The 20,607-nt window shown below is 30.8% G+C and overlaps 3 protein-coding genes across 3 annotated transcripts; 1 reads left to right on the forward strand and 2 right to left on the reverse strand.

The window, feature by feature from the left end:
- Positions 1 to 352: 352 nt before the first annotated feature.
- LOC119683360 (nedd8-activating enzyme E1 catalytic subunit) lies at positions 353 to 2,269 on the forward strand. The gene is made up of 5 exons (XM_038097021.1): positions 353 to 669; positions 737 to 1,406; positions 1,460 to 1,541; positions 1,604 to 1,829; positions 1,886 to 2,269. Exons 1-5 carry the CDS (start codon positions 492 to 494, stop codon positions 2,092 to 2,094), a joined length of 1,365 nt encoding a protein of 454 aa, XP_037952949.1. The 5' UTR covers positions 353 to 491; the 3' UTR covers positions 2,095 to 2,269.
- An 88-nt stretch (positions 2,270 to 2,357) lies between these two features.
- On the reverse strand, positions 2,358 to 14,179 carry LOC119683323 (centrosomal protein cep290). The gene is made up of 20 exons (XM_038096979.1): positions 13,813 to 14,179; positions 13,654 to 13,742; positions 13,423 to 13,596; positions 12,853 to 13,275; positions 10,894 to 11,480; positions 10,485 to 10,656; positions 10,290 to 10,413; positions 9,256 to 10,229; positions 9,055 to 9,187; positions 8,844 to 8,997; positions 7,301 to 7,520; positions 6,412 to 7,061; positions 6,182 to 6,344; positions 5,569 to 6,119; positions 5,379 to 5,511; positions 4,778 to 5,321; positions 4,196 to 4,673; positions 2,846 to 3,041; positions 2,644 to 2,781; positions 2,358 to 2,577 (listed from the first exon to the last, which is right to left on the reverse strand). Exons 1-20 carry the CDS (start codon positions 14,036 to 14,038, stop codon positions 2,380 to 2,382), a joined length of 6,327 nt encoding a protein of 2,108 aa, XP_037952907.1. The 5' UTR covers positions 14,039 to 14,179; the 3' UTR covers positions 2,358 to 2,379.
- A 2,674-nt stretch (positions 14,180 to 16,853) lies between these two features.
- Positions 16,854 to 19,897, reverse strand: LOC119678357 (gustatory receptor for sugar taste 61a). Its single transcript, XM_038090146.1, has 7 exons — positions 19,864 to 19,897; positions 19,540 to 19,667; positions 17,690 to 17,812; positions 17,468 to 17,622; positions 17,227 to 17,389; positions 17,044 to 17,133; positions 16,854 to 16,973 (listed from the first exon to the last, which is right to left on the reverse strand). Exons 1-7 carry the CDS (start codon positions 19,895 to 19,897, stop codon positions 16,854 to 16,856), a joined length of 813 nt encoding a protein of 270 aa, XP_037946074.1.
- Between the last annotated feature and the right edge of the window lie 710 nt (positions 19,898 to 20,607).

Here is a 20,607-nt window from a genome sequence, read left to right on the forward strand (position 1 = left end):
ATTTTAAATAAATGGCAATTTTGTCTTTTTGATTCTTTTTTTTTTAAATTTTTTGCTCCTTTTTGTTGTTGTTGGTTTTGTTATATTAACATGCGTGTCTGAATATCTGTGCATGTATGTCAAAATCGAGTATGATTATAAACTTTGTCTCTAATGATTTTTAAGAATATAAGCTAAATTTGTTTTTGTTAATATCCTGTTTCATATGTTTCATTTGAGTAACTCAATGTAATTATTTTATTACATGGTATATATTTCACAATTACATTCTTTCACTTTATATTTCAAACCACTGTCTTAAACATTTTATGAGTGTTAGTTTTTTTTAAGCTTGGCAGCTCTACACCGATTTTGGCGTTTTTGCACTTTTGCCGGTCAGCAGCTGTTCGTGAGTTTGACTGAACACTTCGAACGCTAACGTAAGCTCTAATAGTTAAGAGTAGTTAGTGGAACTTATTAATGCCAGAAAATACGAGAGTTTCATAAACAAAATGTCAACTAAATCAACATCAACTCCATCGCCAAATCCACTAGCTGCGCTCAGTGGAAAACGTTGGAATAGTTTGCGAAATATACTTGAACGCAATGGGCCTTTTTACAAATCAGATTTTGTACCATCAAAAGATAATTTGGAGTTTTTACAAACAATAAGCAAAATATTGGTTATCGGTAAGTATTAATCAAAAGTCGGTTGAAGCAATTGAATAAATTTTTACGATAATTAATAAAATTACAGGTGCGGGTGGCCTTGGCTGTGAATTATTAAAAGATCTTGCTCTAATGGGCTTTCGTGATATACATGTCATTGACATGGACACTATTGAATTGTCAAATTTAAATCGCCAATTTCTGTTTAGGCGCAAGGATATAGGTTTATCGAAAGCAGAATGTGCAGCAAAGTTTATAAATGAGCGCATACCAACAAGTCACGTCACTCCTTATTTTTCAAAAATACAAGATTTCGATGAAGATTTTTATCGCCAATTTCATATAATTGTTTGCGGCTTAGATTCTATTGTAGCACGTCGTTGGATTAATGGAATGCTGTTGTCATTGCTAGTTTATAGTGATGATGGGAATATTGAACCATATTCAATAATACCATTTGTCGATGGTGGCACGGAGGGTTTCAAAGGAAATGCACGTGTTATATTGCCTGGTTATACGGCATGTATTGAATGTACCTTGGACTTGTTTCCACCACAAGTGAATTATCCGTTATGCACAATTGCCAATACGCCACGTTTGCCAGAACATTGCATAGAGTATGTTAAAATAATACAATGGGATAAAGAAAATCCATACGGTACTGCACTTGACGGTGATGATCCTGCTCATATCACATGGGTTTATGAACGTGCATTAGAGCGCGCCAATCAATACAATATTGTCGGTGTAACTTATAGGTAATTGGTTGGTTATTGGTGCTACTACGTATACTAATGAAATTGAATTTTAGATTAGTTCAAGGTGTTATTAAGCATATAATTCCAGCTGTAGCAAGTACTAACGCAATAATAGCTGCAGCGTGTGCAACTGAGGTAAAGTTTTTAATGTGTCTCAAAGTTAACTTATACTTACCATATATCGATTTATATTTTAGGTTTTCAAATTTGCTACTTCTTGTTACGACAACATGTGTAATTACATGAATTTCAACGATTTGGATGGAATTTACACATACACTTATGAGGCGGAAAAATCTGAAAATTGCTTAGCTTGCAGTAATGTTCCACAGAAAGTTTGTATTGATGATCCAAATACTACGACATTGGAAGATTTAATAAAGCTGTTGTGTGAAAGTCCACGTTTTCAAATGAAAAATCCAGGTGCGTTCATGTATTATGAATATGAAAAATTTTTAATTTTTTTTAATTTATGTTAGCTATAACTGCTGTGATTGCTGGAAAAATTAAAACGCTTTACATGTCCACCATTAAAAGCATAGAAGAACATACACGCTCAAATTTGACAATGTCACTGGGTGAATTAGGCTTACAAGATGCGCACATGTTACAAGTATCTGATCAAACATCACCAAATACGATTAGTTTGTGTTTAAAATATAATATTAATGAAGTGGATATGGCATAATATGTAAATTTGAAACTTAAAAAAATATATTGTGATAAGTTAAGAAATGTTTTGAGTATATAAATTGGTTAAATGTTAGTGTTGTGCTGTTCATGATGTCACAAAGTTACATACAAACAACATTTAAGTTTTCAGTTTCATTTAATGCAGTAACACAAATATGTATAATTTAGAAAATAATATTCACAAACAATCAAACAATAAAAATCATAAAAAAAAACAATTAAAATGAAAGTTTAAAAATTAGTTAATACACTCAAGAATTAACTGCAAATAAAATGCTGCTCATTCGCTTATTTCATCGATAACTGGCACATTTTGTAGTTCTGAGCATTTTCGTTTCCATAAAACCACTTGTTCTTTTAATATCTTTTCTTTGGCAGCAGCTCGGGTAAGTAATACTTTTGCTTTTTCCAGTAATTGACATTTCTTAATGAGCTGCTCTTTTACATATCTGAGCTCTTCACTAATTTGTGAATCGATCTATATGATATTGAATATATACAGATTAATGATGCTTTTTTATATATAAGTATATGATATTTTTACCTTCGTTTGGCAGTTACAAATTGGATTCTTAGTTTTTTCATTTAATTCAATGTGCAATAACGATATTTTGTCCAAAGACTCTGTGTACAACTGTTGTAGTCTGGTCAACTCAACAGAGGTAGCATCACTAGAAACACTCTATAAGGTATAAATTAAATAAATTAAATTTGTAATAAATTAATTAATTATTTTTCTTTCTTACTCTAGTCTCGCTTGGACGACGTCCATCCTTTAGATATTTATTTTCAACACGTAGTTTTTCAACTATACGTTTCAATGATAGTATCGTTTGATCTGCTGATGTACCCGGTTGGTGCACGGGTTTATTACTGCTGCATTTGCAGAGCTGCTCACGTACTTCTACATGAGCTAACTCCTCTTTTAGTGCAATTATATAGCTAGAATGGATATAATATGAGTATGTTTTTTTTAATAGAGTAAGTGATCTCATAAAGAAAGTTTCATATGAATATAGAGGATATAGGTCAGATCATTTTTAACCGCGTCCTTGCGTTTATATAAAGTCAATTTTCTGATTTTCTAAAATATGAATATATTTAGTTTGGCAGAATGTTTATAACACGAGGATAAAGCTCTTGAATACATTATGATTGATATATAGTCATGATTATTATGGCATCATCAATTGGTTTATGGGTCTGTTGGGCTGTTTTTTTATGGAGATTAGACTATTAATTTTTGAGCTAAAAAAACAAATTTTTATATAAGGACTTAGTGATAACATAAAAACGATAAATGGATAAGACTGGTTGACTATATTATCTAATACCCACATAAAATTATTGAGAAATATTAGCTTTCACTTTTAAATGTGTATATGTATTCAATTCCTGATTTTATTCTAATTCGTATTTTTTAAGAAATAATTAATAATTATTCTATAACAACACTATATATGTAAATATGGTTGAAACTCCAGGAAAGCTACAGTAAAATTTTTCTTTTTTTTAATGTATTCGATTCTTTTTTTATATAAATTTGTATTTTATAAATTAATTATAATAACAATCAAATATAGTAGACTCTCGGCATAACAATATATATAATGTCAAGACCTTTGGTTATTGTTGGATCTGTAAAGCAGATAACTTGAAAGGAATTACAAAAACGGCCGGGTCTGTGTCTTAGAGTCACTCGTCGCCAGCAACGACCAAGTGCCGTTCAACATTTCTCAAAGAGACTTTACAAGAGCAGGTCCCAGCAGGCTAAAATAACAACTAAGGAACTAACATACATGTCGAATACATATGTTAGGATGTAGATGGGTAGTGATTGTGTGAGTTGGGAGGGGATTATTAGGAAGTGAAAGTGAATTGTGAGATAGATGCTATTTAAATACAAATCAACTAGGCTCAAGACGGAGAAATCTAGCTACTTTTATGGGGCGGGTTCAAAGGACGACTGGATTCAGGTTCTGTGTGCGTAGAGGCAGGTAGGCCTTTTGTTATATTGTTTGCAACATTTTTTTTTTTTTAGCGACGACATTTCTGTCGTTTTTTGTTTGTTCGTCATTGAAATAATAATTACTTACTCCTCTAAATGTTTAATGCGTTTCTGCAGTCTTTCGGTTTCATCTCCCTGCCTAAATAAATCATTATTCAATTGTAATTGTAAATTTCTTGCCTCCAAACGCACATTATGTGCCTCCGTTTTAGATAGTTTTTCTTGTAATTTTTCCATTTCAGTTGTAAGTGCATTAGTGCCTTTTCCCTCCAGTTCCATAGCAATTATTTTACGTTGTTGGAATTCGATGCGTGCTTTTAAAGCTTCAATTATCTCTTCATGCGGATTTCCTTGAGTTTCAAATGATGAGTTAGCATTTCGTGAATTGATAAAATTACATGCCGATTTGGTTTTACCCACTGGTGCACTATGTATGGGTGAACTGCTTTCACTACTGTTACCGGCATATAATTCTGGAGTTTCAGAACTTAAATATTTAGTGTGACGTAGATTTGGACATGAAGGAGTTCGACAGCATTTGAAATTTGGCATACTTGTTTCAATTGCTGAAAGATGAAAATTTAATTATTTATTTTAAAATTTTTAACAATTTGTGTATCTAGATATATATATTTATAATATATTTTTACAATAAATTTACTAAACGTACGTCGGTTCATTTTACTTTCCAACATTTGTTTATCTTTTTCCAAACGGTTTATTGTAGTTCTCGCTGATTGCAATAGAGTACGTGTTTTCTCCAAAGTAGTTTCATTTTCTTCCAACTTTAATTTTAACTTCTCTGCATTCTGTTGCCAACGTTTCTGTTTATCCCACAAATGTATTTCTGCATTAGATTTAGCTCTTTTAGCTTCTAATGCGACGTTTTGTTTACGAATTTGCACTCGTGCGTCCTCCAAATCCAGTTCAAGCTGTTGAACACGCTTCTGGAGGTTTTCATTTTTGACGCGTGCATTTAACTCGGATTTGATGGAGACAACTGGACGTTTAATCAACTGATTACGGAGTGTTTGATTCTGTTCTCTTGCTTGCTTCTCCCGTTGCGTAATGGCGGTCAGTTGGCGACGTAATGCTTCTACTTGGGTTTGATAGATTTTATTTGTGGCTTCCGTACGTGTTAAGTCGGAAGCAAGTTTAGATATTTGATCGGCAGTGTAATTGGAAGAATCGTCAATATAACGTTGTTGATCATCCTGGAATTGAGTTTGTGTTGTGAGAAAATATATAACAAAATTTGAAAATATTTATACATGGAAGGTTTTTAGTGTTTCCATTAGTTCATTAATATGTTTGTCCTTTTCGTCCAGCAAAGTCCGTAATTGTTCTACTTCTGAACTGGTTTCAGTACCTACAGATTTTTCACGTTCTTGACATAGTTGCAATCTGAAATCGATATTTTATTAAATAATTTGTTGACCTGTAAATAGCACATAATAATACTTTTCCTTAAGCAGTTTTATATCTTCTTCTTTGCCTTTTAAAATAGTAGTTACGTATTTTAATCTTTCTTTAAGTTTTTTGATTTGCAACATTAAGGTTGAAACTTCTTTCAAATTTTCTTTATCCTGTTTTTCGATAAATTCATTTTCTTTACTTCTATCTGTTAAAATTGTTGAGGCTTTCGGAGCAACCGATATGGGTGAAGATTCCTGTTCAAACATTTCCTCTATTTTTTCATCAGATAGCTCATTGAGACTGTTATCGACACTTTCGTTGGCAACCAATGCAGTTCTCGCTAGATCAATTTTTTCGTTAGAGTTTCGACGTATGTACGTACTCTCCAACTTAGTTTTAAGCTCTAATATTTCCAGATCTTTTGATTTAATATTGACATTTAAGTTATCAACAGTACTCTGTAGGCAGTCAATATCAGTTTTTAATTTAATAAATTGATTTTGTGTGTGTTCACGTTCAGTTTGAAGTAAATCTTGATATTTGCTGATTGATTTATCTTTTTCCGTAAGTAGAGCATGAAAAGAAAGTATCGTTTTCTGTAATAGATAAACTGAAGATTACCAAAAAATATATATATAGTAATAAGTATGAAAATTACTTCAATAATTCCAGATTGTTGGGATAAGTCTGGGCTTTCTCTCGCTACAGTGGATGATGGTATTGCAGCAGTGACTGCTGACGTTTCTTTGGTCTTACTGTCAAGTTTGTTCGCTTCTAGTGCATTTTGCAATTCTTCAATGCGTTTTTGTGCATTTTGTAAACTTTAGAAATATATACATATCAATAAAAAAATTATATGAAAATTAAAAATTATTAATGTTTTCTTACTTTTGTTGACTATTTTTCCAATGTTCTTCTGTTTCCAATATTTTTTTACGCGCTTCTTGCAATTCTTTTTCCAAAGAAACTTTGTCTGGAGTGACGTTAACGTCATCTGGTTGTAATTCTAACGATTGTACACCCAATGTGGCAGTAATAATCTGATCCGTTTGTGTAGACACCTCAATTGTTTCTACAGCTTCGTTTACAGTTGATGTTGTACTTATCTCTTTTGACTTATCAATTTCCGCCACCTTACTTAATCGATCAGAAAGTTCCAAATCAGTCTGAGTTGCAACTGTAGTACCTTCTTTTTTCTTAACAGGAGAACTTATTGGTGATGTGTTTTTATCAACCAATTTTGTTGGAACATTTTTGGCTGACAATTTTCTTTCAGCTGGTATAGGAGGAGGTTCTGTATTTGTAGATGCATCCGTGAATTGTAAACTAACTTTTGTTACAACTGGTTCAGTGATGGAAGCAACAACTTCATTGATTTTGTCCTGACTAAATAATGCTTCAATTGTTTGCCAATGTTCACTTTCATTTGCATTTTCGATTCTTTGCTTGGTCAAATCCTGTTGTAGCTCCTCGCATTTCACTTGCATTTTTGCAAGATTTTCTTCAAGAAGTTTACATTGCATTTCCGTTTTAACGAGCTAAATATATTAGAAGTCAATAAATTTGTTTTGGATTAACTTATTGTGCTATTGAAATACTTAAAAAAAATAATAATAAATATTAAAATAAATTAGTTCAAGATGATAGAGTTATTGTAACTAAAATCCTTGATATTTTAGTTAATATATTGTCTATACTATATATATATGTATAGATATATGTATATATGTATATAGATATATATGTATTTATATATTATATATATACATAAACTTACTTTTATTAGATTTTGAGATTCATCGCTTTTTTGATCTTGCAGTCTTAGCAATATGATTTCTTCCACTATATTCGTTACACTCTCTTTAAATTGTTCATCTTTAGTTTCTCTTACTTTTTGCATAAATCGTGTGTAAGCATATACAAAGTTTGTCAGGAAGATCAGTGGTGTAAATTTAGAATATTTTTCCTTAAGAGTATATAACGATTTTTGTAGAAACCTAAAATGATTACAGGAAAAATAGAAGATTAATTTAAACAAAAAAATTTTACATATGATAAAATAAAAGTAGTATTAACGATCATGATAATGATTATCATATCACATAATGATTATCGAGCACCAATTTAAAAAGATCAAATGATTATCAATTAATCACAATTAAAGTTAAAAAGGTAAAAAAATTGAATGCGAGAGCAAGAGCGCAAAATTTGCTTCCAGAGGATCTCTGGCGATTTAGTACATGCTACATGTTGTCCTCTCTTCTTCTAGACATAGTATGCAAGTGTTTTCCTCAACAAAATCTATTTTTTGAGGTTACATGTCCAGTTAGCAATGAGCTCATCCCTTAGGGGCGCCGTGGATAGACAAACACTTTATCTCTTCACTGACCATCGGTTTTGGTATCATAAATTTAACCTGTCTACAAGTGCTCGTCTTTTTTCACCTGCTAAGATGAATTGAAGCTATCCTTTTCATCGACACAGGCCGCAGTCATGTTGTAACCCATGTTCTGGACCGCTTAAATTATGGCTTGATATTTATTTGATATTTGCAAGTTTATTTGCCTTTTCGTTTTGCTCAATACCGATGTCCTTAAACTTACACGACTGTTACCTCATCTCCATGTGCATCTTGTTATAAGCTGTTGACTACGCACGCCTTTTGCATACTTTCGATAACTGCTTAACTGTCCAGCGCTATCAAAATCTTTTTCTGATACTCCTGATAATCCCTTAAGTGTCCAGAGAATTTGTGACCGCCATAAGTATCGCCTGATAGACGGAAACATATAACCTAGATGTTGAGTGCACGGTAGCTTTAGTTCTTTCGAGTAAATTCCAACACCAGCTCTGCAATCCATCAAGGAGCCATTGATCGATCATTGACCTTATACAACCTTAAACCTTATATATAAACCTTTTCTTTTATATAACCAAAATTCCAAACTTATATATTGATAATAACTTTAATGAAAGCACTAACCCTTTATAAACAGTAGGTGCTTTTTATTAGGGATGGCGTTAATACTAGAATAAATAAATATTTATCAGAGTAATACAGTAATAAAAATACAGTAATAAACCGAAATGCTCTAGGATCACAATCCTGATTGAATAAATTAAATACTGGACCAATATAGCAACTTGTTATATAGATAGCTAGAACAATTAATTTGTTTTTATGAATATTTTTTTGGAAAAAATATTATAACAAATTATTTATCAAATAAACTATTTATAAATCTGTTAAATTGTTTTATTTTTAAAATACGTATGTATTTATAGAAAACATTAAATCTGTTTTCTAAATGTGTACTTACTTAATTTTAATATCCTTATTTTTACGTTCTTTCTGGAAGTCCTTATTTAAGTTAATAGTTATTTGTACTTTAGTATTTAAATCGGTTTTTAATGTTTGGCATTTATCCTTTAACTCATTTCGTTCAAGTTTAAGTAAATTATACTCAGATTTAACTAAAATGTAATTAGAATACGTTATTCTAACGATTATATGTATGCATATAGACATACCATTATCAATATCGCGTTGCATTTTAGCTAATACTAGCTTATCCTCGGTTGTGCTTTGCAGATCAGCAACTAAATGTCTGAGATTTATGTGGTTATCCGTAATTTCATTTAACAAATTTTGTTGTGATTGTATCTGACACAGAAATATTATTAGAAATATGTAGTTAAGTAACCAATGAGTGCATAAAAATAATTTCATACCTGATTTTGTGCTATTTCTAATAATCCTTCAAGTTGAAGTATTTTTCGTTCTAAATCTATTTGTGTTTCATTCGCTAACTTAAGACTAGCTTTAAGATCTTCATATTCCTGAAAAGTTAAATAATCTAATTCCATATTTTCTCTTATAACGCCATAGTCAGTGCAGAGCTCTGTGATCTTAAGATCTTCTCTTAGTTTTCCTGTTAGCACATGTTCTATAATATAGGCTAGTTGGGCACGCAATTCGGCATTCGTTTTTTCTAATACTAAATATTCATCCACATTGTAGGTTCTAGTTTTTTCATCTTGATTCAAATTGAATTCCAGTTTTTTGATGAGTTCTGTTTGCAATTTGTGATCTTTTTGCATATCAGACACGATTTCTATATGACGCAATTCTTTTTGCTTAGCTTCTGTTAACATGGAGTCAAACTCTTTACGCATAAAGTCATAAGAACTGGAAGTTCTGTTTAATTCTAATTTTATATTTTTAATCTGTTCTACTAAATCGGCACAATAACGTTGTAATTCTAATTCACTGGCTGACATGTGTATCTTCAGTTCTTCATAATATTTCTCATAAATTTGTAGCTCTTTCACTTGTCTTTTCAAATCATCATTATTTTCTAAAGGTTCAGCATCATCTATAACTGGTAGCACTACATTAGGTTGCACATTTGGTGATGATGGTCGTGTGGAAGTATCAATATTATTTGGTATTTTCATATCAGCTATATTACCATCACAAATTTCTCCTCCTTCGCGTATACTTTGTACAGATGACAACTCATCGGCATCTATATCAACAAATTTCATTTGCATTTGCATCCCAAATATATGTTGTATATTTTTTTCACGCATTTCTAATGATTTCAGTTGTTGTTGTAACCAATTCGACGTTGGTGGCACAGTACGTAAAGATTCTATTAAACGTAGGAGGAGTTCAGAATCGATGGTAATATGATCCGAATTATCTGAAAAAACAAAATATATTCTTGGATATATTTATAAACTGATATATAAAAGGCACTCACCATCGTATTCACGTAGTTTACTTAGTATTTCATGCATTCCTACCCGTAACGTATCATTTTCCGTAATAATTTCTTGGTATTTTGATTCCACATCCTGTTCAACCCATTCAGATTCCATTGGCAACTGAAATTAAAAGTATATATTATGTATATGTATATAAAATAATTGTTATCTTTAACAGATTTTCAACTAACATTTAAATTTTCCTTACGCATACGGCATGTACTACATTCAGTACTAAGGAGTGGTTTTTCTGTAGTTGTGCTGTCTTCAACCTCTCCAACTTCACTAGGAATTTTTTCAATGCTTGATCTTTCCATTTCGATAACATTTGGATGCTGCCGTTTTAATGCAATAACTTCATTCCTAATAGTAGATAATTTTAAGGATTTATGTATAAATTTAAATATATAATCAGTCAAGTAAATGTTTGCAACTAGTTTTCTGTGACAATCTTATTGTGAGTATTTAAATTCTAACCTAAGAAATATTTCGTAAGAATTGTTTTGCTATTTAAACTATTAACTGTTATGTTTTGCATTGTATTGAAAACATTTACTTGGCAAACCGTTTAAGAATTCGATAAATTATTTTTATAATTACTTTAATTCATTTTTTTCTAATTTAAGCTGTAAACGCATTTCTTCTGAAGCTCTTAATTTTAATTTCAATCGTTCAATTATTTTATCCTTGTTACGTTCCTTCGCCGTAAAGTTTTTCACCACGATTACCACATCATCAGGTATATGTAAACGTTTTCGTAGGACTTTATTTTCTTGTATTATTTCATGCATTGAATTAAGTTCGGTTACAAGAGTCTGGATCCGTTTTTCGCGTGAGGCTAATTTTTGTTCTAAGCTACCACATTTACGCAATGCTTTTACCAGACCATCTTCACCGTGTTGGTAGGCTTCTAAAGCAGCAATAGCTTCCATTGCTTGTTTAGATTTTAAAGCACTTTCCTCCTCTGCAGTTTCCAACATATCTGTTAATTCACGACAGTGGTCATTGCAAGCCTGCAAAGCTTCTTCTATAGATTTACAACAGGTACGCGGTTTTTGTGGATTACGTTCATCTTCTTTTTCAGTAGATATTTTATTCATTAATTTTGTGGATCGAATCATTTCTTGTGCCATTTTCTTTATTTTCTTTTCCAATTGCTCTATAATCAAATTACGAGATTCTATTATCTGTAAAAGAAATCATAGTTGATAAAACTTTTATTGTGTTCTATCCGATAATAAAAGTTAATTTTATATAGTAATGAAGGTATAACGCGTATACTTGTAAATTACATTGAATTTTAATACATAAAATTGTTGTTATTTCAAGAAGTATATAGACAAACTTTTGCACACAATAACATGGACTGTTTTTACTAATAATAGTAATAATATCACTTTAAGAATTTAGATGCGAAAAATTCTCTATTAGGGGCAAAATGATTGCACCTTCCGAATGAAGTATTATGAAAAATATATAATATGTAATATATAATATATAATATATAATATATAATATATAATATATAATATATAATATATAATATATATAAATAATATAATTAATATATAATATATAATATATATACATAATAATAATATATAATACATAATATAATATATATTATGAAAAATATGCTATACATTACTAACTGCATTAGATTAATTTTATATGCTATATATTAAATGGGGATGGAGTTTCTAGTCGCATTCTGTATTAGTACCTGATTTTGCTCTGGGTCAGAAATGCTATACTGAAAAGATAATGCTTTATCCATATGATAATCACGGACTACCCAATTGAAAACATGCTGGTCTTGGTTAGAAACATGTATGTACATATTCTCTGCTCTTTACCTATTTGACATAAGTAATAGAACAATTACAATTCAGTTGAAGACATTCTGGATTTCGTTAGATAGACAAAATGACCCTTAGTTGGTTAGAAACTCGCTTATGGTACACAAGATCATTTAAAGCAATAGCGAAAGTCTCTGATCTTATTCTCTTCAACTCTATTTGATTTAAGTGTTACAATATTAACTATTCAGTTGAAGATACTTGCATATCAAAGCAGACAAATAATTTTTAGTTGGTAAAGAACTTGCTTTTGGCACAAAAGATCTATTAAGATAACAGTGAAAAGAATATGAACCTATTCTCTTTAATACTATTTGACTTAAATAGTCAAATAGAGTAAATTAAAGATATACTAGATTCTGTTGGACTGATTCTGTTGGATGTCTTCGAGACAGTTGGGAACTTACCTGTAGTATAAAATATCTATAAAGGTAACAGTGGAAAGCGTGTAAAGCTTTCTATTCTATTTCTTTTTCTCTTCTATTCTATACTACTTAAGTGCACCACGAACTATTCACGTGAGGACATTCTCGACTCTGATAGACAGACAGATATTCTCAAATCAGTTAGGAGTTTGTTTGTGGTATAAAATATATGAGGTAACAGTGGAAAGCATCTGAGTCTAGTCTTTTCTGATTGCTTTGACATAATTATAATATATATCGGAGTATAATGCATTTTTAGTATTAACTTTACTCACATTTTTTAATTCTATTGTTTCAGTTACTTCTTCACTTTCAAGCGCTGTGGTTTCACTTTTTATAGAACCTTCACTGTCTGTATTTCTATTAAGTTTTTCCAATTTTTTACGTAATTTTTTAATGTCTTTATCCTTTTCATCTAACATATGTTTCCATAATTGCGCTTTTTCTTCTAATTTTTCAATGAAGTTTTTAAGTTCTCGTTCGCTTTTATCTCGTTGCTCTTCCAGAAATGTTATACTGCTCTCAAGTCTTGTAATTTCAACATTCAATTCATTGACTACTTCTTTAAGAGATTTTCTTTCATCATCAACTTGTGTTATATCAGCACTTAACTGCAATAACTGTTCCTTCACAGTCTGTAATTCCTTCTCAGTTTGTATTATAGTCTTAGACTGTTCAATATTTTGATTTTGTAAGGTCTACAAAAAAATTTAACATAAATTGTTGATATATTGCTACTAATGTTTAGAAGGACTTGAAATAAAATAAAAATCTTATCTCAGAAGTAGAGGTGTTTTGTTTGAATATAACATTGTCCCTAACAATTACATTTAAATTAGACTTACTTCGATTTCCCTTAAAAGTCGTTTTATATGTTTATTTTTTGTGTTAATATTGCGTAGTAGTTCTTCCTGCTTGTCTAGTTCAGAAAGTGGATCTGAAGAGTCTTTGTCACTTCCTTCAGCTAAAGCAGCCGCATCTTGCAAACGTTTATGTAATGCAAAAATTTCGTCCGTGAGCTATGAATCAGAAATAAAATTAAAAACTATTTTTTAAAGCTTACATCAGAAACTCACTTCTTTAACTTTACTACTTAGTACATGTTTCTCATCTTCTAAATTTTCGATCATGCGTCTTAGCTTATCATTTTCATCCATAAGTCTTTCTACATCAAAAAATTAAAAAAAAACATTTTTTTATGAATGCATTTGAGCTTCCAATAAGTAATACTAGACCTTGGCTGTCCAATGATTTTGAATCTAATTGATCCTGTAAGTCATGTACTTGCTCGCCTTTGTACTGCAGTACAGCTAAGGTCACTTCTAATGTTTTCCGTAGGGATTTCTTTGGTATCTCTTCAACTACCTTAAACAAATTTAGTAGTGTTTGATATAATTCATCTTTTTCAGTTGCATTGAACTCTTTAAACCGCTTCACCGATACTACATCCGGAATTTCCATCTTTTGGCCATTAAGAAAATTGTTGATTAAACTATTAAACCACACTCAAAACACTCTAAAGTTGTGAAAGAAATCAGAAAACTGAATCGTTCTTGAATGTTGTTTTCCAATGCCAGTGTAAACACCACAAATGACATATGAGTTGCCATGACAACCCATGGCATACAAAGCAAATGTTGCTGGTCAAGTTTACAAGTAAACAATAGAGTTCACGTGCTACTGGGGTTGGTTTTGGCAGTTATTGTTTCTGTTTTGGTTATACATTTGGTCAGAGCACGCACCGAACCGTATCAACAAATGGAACTTCTGACAGGATAATTGCAAGCGCACAGTACGTCTCAAGTTATTGTCAGGAATTGCTATTGAAATTGTGGTGTGTTCCTGAAGTTTAATGAACGCAGTTTCTGTAATTAATCATAATTAGAGCTAATACCATAAAACGGTTATATTAATTTTTTTTATAAATTGAAAAACATAATATTTTCTATATTATATTTTTTTATTATATCTTCATTTTTTAAAATTTTTTTAAAAGTTCTGAGGAAGAGAATACCATATAACAATAATTAAATATATAATATAAAGATAATAATAAGTATATTATTTTAAAATAATATTATATTATTATAATATAATAATAATATACTAATAATATAATAATAATAATTTTAATCTAAAAATAATATAATATTAATATAATAACAATGTAAAAATAATATAATAAGTAATAAGAAATGCCGCCTTCATTATATATTTAAACTATTAGGTTCAAAGTTGCAAATGTTTTATACAAATGTCACACTCACCTTGATTTCTGAGCGTAATGGAATCGATAGTAACGAAACTGGTAAAAAAAAACTTGCAAAGGAGAGTATTTAAATTTCACACGGTCTAAGCCTTTCCGTGAGATACCCAATTTTTAGATTGCACCAATCGTACGAAATATATAATAAAAACATTATGGGAAGTTAAGTACCTGTGCTAGGTTAGATTATACCGGCGATCAATGGTGGATCTACTTAGGCCTATTGGCGCATACCATATTTGTAAGAAACACTCAGGGTTTAAAACCACTTAGAACCTTTCGGCGAAATCTAAAATGTTATTTTGTCTCAGGTCTTGTAATTGACCAAGATCATCAAGAAAGTGAGCTCCTAAAATGTTGAATTGCCGCCGTGGCTGAGCTGGGCAAAAACATAGTAGATGAGAGGCACTCTCATCGTCTTCTCCACATCTGCGAAAGGTTTGATTGAAAAGGAGACCTAAACTTCTAGCATGGTTCCTTAGCTTACAATGACCTGTAAGTAAACCTACCGAAAGACCTATGCATGACGTTAGCGATATGCTAACACTTAAGTGTTCCTAGTGAGATCTTCAAGCATTCTTTCTGGCTTATTCGTCTACTCTGCAATTGCCGAAAATATCCCTATGACCGGGAACTAGTGTTAAACCTTTACAACAATTAAAATGTTTATTCTTTGAACAAAAAAAATCATATTAGTTCAATACGAATATATATAGAATACAAAGTATGTGGGAGTTTACCGGTGTTAAGCCATATAACAATCTAAACTAAATTTTTTTAATTATCACTAAAAAAAAATCAAATAACGCAGATATATTGAATATAAATAATTTGGGTACTCTTGGACCGATGTGAAAGCTTTAAAGCAATCCAAACAGCTTACTCCTATTAAAAAAATGCAGTATACGCTCTTTCTAAAATATATATAATATAAATTAAGTGGAAAGTCATCGATCGATGTTAAAATCATATAGCAATCCAATCAATTTTTTCTTCTTAAAAATAATTTACTTTTCAGAACATCTTTGTAAATTAAATTTAAATGACGCTAATGCGAAGAAATACTGTAATTCAAATTACGTGGGAAGTCATGGACCGATGTTAAAGCTTTATACCAATCTAAATAGCTCATTCTTATTTTTGAAAAATGCAGCTTGCAAACTAAACAAGAAATCGTGTAAATATGTTAAAGCCGTACAGCAACACAATTCAAACACTATATCGGAGAAACGATTAATTAATAATGAAAAGATATGTCCATCCATCCATAGCTATGCAGTTTATATAAAACTTTAGAGTGTTTTACATAGAACCTAAGCTTGTTGTACGACATTCCTCTCTTTTTCTCTATTTTTGGCTTTTTTCTTTCAGTTAGTGGCATTCATATTTCTCAGATCTGTCGAACACTGTCACTTCATCTCCATCTCGGTCTTTTCTGTATATATATATAATTCCTCTATTTATGTATTTCAAAGGGATGTGGAGGATTGTTTCTTTTGTTTCTCAAGCTCACCCTCAGGGCTACGTGTTCGGTTATAACTTAATTTTTTTTTATCAAGCGTAGAAATGATATTAACTTCACAGACATGCCATGTAAATTTATACAGTTAAACTTCCATAACTCAAACTTCTATAACTTGAGTTTTCTTGAATTACATATAGTGGAACAGGGTTTAGAGAGCAAATTACATACAATTACAAAAAGTCTTTAACTCGAAGTTTTCATAAGTTGTACCTTTTCTTTGCAAAATGGTACTTCAAATTATGGAAGTCTGACTGTATTATCTTTTAAGCTATTCGACTCGCTCTACAATCCTATTCTCTATTTTGATTAAAGGATGAAAGTATATCGTTTGTTACTTTACAGGTAGTTATTTATTTTAAAACATGTGAATATACAAAAAAACTATTTTTAAAATAATTTTTTTAAGAATATTCTCAATATTTAAATTAAAAATACTATAAAAATAATAATTTAATATTTTTTATTCTTTTGTAATTGAAATTTTATTACGCTTTCTGAGTTAAATTACTTTTCACAAAACCGCATAAATCTGGTAAGCCCAACTTTCGATTGTTGGCATCGAACTGCAATAACATAAATTCGTAGGTAACAATTGTGGCCACCAACTGCAATTTAATGGGAATGTATAGTGAAATTAAAACCGAATGTTCATCAATGATGAAGTGGCCAACTTACGCCAAATAAACTTTTGCGGGTTACGAAGAAAAAACGTTTTCCACTTAGAGCAATGCATTCATCGGTAATTTGGGACGTAAAACGTTGCACCTGTAAAAATTCGAATCAAAATATTAAACACAAAAAAAGTAATATGAAAAAGTAAATATAAAAATAATATTCATTTATTGCACTGGGCACGACCTCTTCACTCCAACAACTTCTGGGTACCAGATATAAGGTTTTAAGTGGCAACAGCGAAGCATCATGAATTTTTGCCGCAAACAGAAATACTCCAGCACTGCGAGTCAAGAGAAAAATTAACGAAAACCAAAAATAAATATAATTGATTGGCCAACGTTGTTTGCTTTAATAAGAATATTAAAAAAATATCAATTAATTTCTTGAAATAGGTGTGGAAGCCGAAATTGATAGCGATACTTACGAAAAAATATTTAAAAGTTTATTACATATAAAATACATGTTATTAAGTGCCGATATTAAAACTATATTCGAAAGTTGCTCATCCACATATTCCATGAGTTCACAGAGTTTGATGTGGTGTTGCCGAAGTTCACACCATAATGAGTCCGGCACAAACTATGTATTTGGGATATGAAGTATTAATATTTTAAATCTGGACTCTAGCTTAAATAAATAGACTTACACGTCCTGTCAGAGTTTGTATACGTGTGGCAAATTGTTGAAAACGTGTACTTAATCCCAAGCTGATCAATATAATAAAGAAATCCGGAAAATTCCAAATCACAGTAAACATTCCATTTAGAAACTAGCAGTATTAGAAGATACAATTAAATATATCACAACAAAAGAACGATATATTAAAAATATTATCAATATCATGTAAAGTAGTAGCACCTTCAGTTTAAAGCTCTGGAAATTACAAGTGCCCTTGTATATTGCAAAGATCTGCTGATTTAATGGCAGTTTAATTATAGTAAAGAAAGTTGTAATATAAAAAATGATACCACTCTTTTGAATAGTGCTAATAGTTTACATAAAGTTTGGATTATATGGTAACCGTATCCAACATACGTACAACTGCATAAAAAGCAAATAGCCCATTGTAAGGTACATATGTGAAAATATCTGTATACTTTCCCTCAACGTAGTCCCGCAATGTGTTAGATAAGCCCGGTTCACAATGTGTGCGCAACATGCGGAAAGAGTAGTATTCTGACCAATGGTACATGACATGTTCGGCTTCGGTAAGAAATGATTTACAATAAAATTGTAATTGTATAAATAGTATAATATATAGAATACATATTTAATATACAAGTATAAATAAAAAAACACTATGTGATCCACTATGTTGAAAAATAATCTAATTATATTATAGGAGTGATAGGTGATATGATGTTATATGATGATTTTTTTATATAGAGATTATTTATGGCTCGCGTTATAATTAATTGTGGAAAAATTTAACACATAAAACTAAGGTGTTTTTTTTAGTTCAGTACCTTATTTTGTATCAAAAGTGGGTACTTTTATATATAAAGTAGTATTACGAGCATAGTATAGAATATTTTGTGTTGCAACAGACCCTAACCGAACAGAAGACATTTCGCATTTCGAATAAAAGCCAGAATGTCAGCTGTTGACGACCTCCTAATGTCAGAAGGGGAGAGTAGTTCTCGACCCAGTGACCTCCTCCAGGCACAGCTCAAGACTGGGCAGTCACAAAGAATGTGACTGGAAGTTTCGACTCTGCCTAAACGACAATCTATCTTTTAGGACAGACCCATTTTGTTAAGGTGTTAAATATCCCACCAGCAACCTCAACTCTCCTGACTCTCTTGAAGCCAATTCTTGACCAGAAAAATCATTCGCTATAAACAATAAATTTCTGGGCGCTTGCTTTCTTCAGACAGTCTTATGGTAGACAATACAGTTTGACTGTTCTTTCTTACGACTATCTTCAATTTTAATAGAGTGGTGCACCATTATACATCCTGCAATGTATATAATCGTGTGATTAATCATTATTATTATGTATAAATTTCATTTCGTTTGCGTTCACGATTGTGAACAATTCGCAATTGTGGTGTCGTAGACATGGTACCACTTATAGATCAATGTATGTTTGTGATTCTTTTGAAAAAAAAAAATTATTTTGCCTTAGCTACCGTAATTAGCGGACATAATCGCTATGACTCTTTTTCTATCAATCGAGATTGAAAAAAAAAAGAAAGGTTAAGGTTTTGATACTTTTTGAAATTTGAAACTGAATGGCATATCGAAAAGAGATCCCAAAAGTGTTTTAAGTTTGGAAAAAAATTCTGGCATTTGTTTTGAGAGCGTTACTTTGAATAAAAAATATGTAATGATTGACAAATAGAGATACTCTGAACATTCCTGATTATTTTTAATTATATTTTGCATATGAAATATATTGAATATAATAATAATATAACGTGTGTATGCAATAAAAAATTGTGTCTGAGCTTAAAACTTACCACTTGCAATCACTACAAAAATGAATGCAATTACTTTAAGTTTTTTACGAATTGTCCACTTGAGAGGTTCATATGGAGGTAGAAGAAAAATAAGATCCACTTGAGTCCAATACCTTATCAAAGTTGGCCAATTTTTAGCCAAATACAAAAAATTGATGCAAATCACAAACGTTATATAAAAGAAAACAATACCAACTGTAAAAAAAAAGAATAAATTATTAAATATATTGTGTCTTCTAAGAGTACTCAATCGTCACTGGAAGAAACCCTTAAGTACAAAAAAAGAAAAAAAGAACAGTACATTTTTGTGTAAACTGCACTTTTGATCAGTGTTCGGATGTGTCTTTCGGATGCTTACCAATATTTTTCGCATTAAGGCCAGCTGCTAACATTTCGGCAGTGAAATGCAAAGTCTTCAAACCACCGAAAATTACAAAATGGGCGGTAAAAATCATTGCTATAGAGTGGATGCTAAATTTTAAGCGGTTAGGACTGGTTGATAGTGTATTTTTGAGAGGCATGAGACCGAATATTTGTGCAAACAGAATATCTAAAATAGACATGTTAATTTTGTTGAAACTCTTATATATTTGTTGTACTTAAAGTTACTAACAAGGCTTAATTGCACAATGAAATATATCAAAATTTTTAAAGTCCTGTTGTTTGTAAATTCTCCATTTATTTGTCACATTTATTCTCATTTGTTGACGCCTTACTTTTAATTTTTTTAATAGATCATTTTTGGTATTTCGATGAGCCAGAAATACACCCCTTTTAATTTCTAACATGTTTTTGAACTGAAAATAGATGAATATACATAAATATTATGAATACTAGTATTAAAAATAATAGTATTAAAAATTCCTAACGAAACTTTATGTTAGTTTTTTATAAAGCTATTTAATAAAACATACTAGTATACATTCTAAAAAAAGCATTCGGATTTCCTCCTTTAAAAACTCATGTAAAAGATACATGGGAATAAGGGAATAGTTCTTTACTAGAAATAATAAAGAAGCTTTTAAAATTAATAAAGATTTTCGATTTTCTTGCCAAACTCAAATAGAAATGATGACTAGCACTTTATCGTCGATTACTAGTC

The sequence above is a fragment of the Teleopsis dalmanni genome, chromosome 1, assembly GCF_002237135.1.
Source record: "Teleopsis dalmanni isolate 2A chromosome 1, ASM223713v2, whole genome shotgun sequence".
Taxonomy (NCBI): Eukaryota; Metazoa; Arthropoda; class Insecta; order Diptera; family Diopsidae; genus Teleopsis; species Teleopsis dalmanni.

Excerpts from the sequence above, each read along its gene's own strand:
- LOC119683360 (XM_038097021.1), top strand. The coding sequence starts at position 492 with ATGTCAACTAAATCAACATCAACTCCATCGCCAAATCCACTAGCTGCG. Across the intron at positions 670-736 it reads AAGCAAAATATTGGTTATCG|GTGCGGGTGGCCTTGGCTGT; the intron begins GTAAGTATTAAT and ends ATAAAATTACAG. Across the intron at positions 1,830-1,885 it reads TTTTCAAATGAAAAATCCAG|CTATAACTGCTGTGATTGCT; the intron begins GTGCGTTCATGT and ends AATTTATGTTAG.
- LOC119683323 (XM_038096979.1), bottom strand. The coding sequence starts at position 14,038 with ATGGAAATTCCGGATGTAGTATCGGTGAAGCGGTTTAAAGAGTTCAAT. Across the intron at positions 13,743-13,812 it reads AAAATCATTGGACAGCCAAG|AAAGACTTATGGATGAAAAT; the intron begins GTCTAGTATTAC and ends TTTTTGATGTAG. Across the intron at positions 13,597-13,653 it reads TAAGTAGTAAAGTTAAAGAA|CTCACGGACGAAATTTTTGC; the intron begins GTGAGTTTCTGA and ends TCTGATTCATAG.
- LOC119678357 (XM_038090146.1), bottom strand. The coding sequence starts at position 19,897 with ATGTTAGCAGCTGGCCTTAATGCGAAAAATATTG. Across the intron at positions 17,813-19,539 it reads CAATTCGTAAAAAACTTAAA|TTTCTAAATGGAATGTTTAC; the intron begins GTAATTGCATTC and ends TAATACTGCTAG. Across the intron at positions 17,623-17,689 it reads TACAAACTCTGACAGGACGT|TTTGTGCCGGACTCATTATG; the intron begins GTAAGTCTATTT and ends CCAAATACATAG.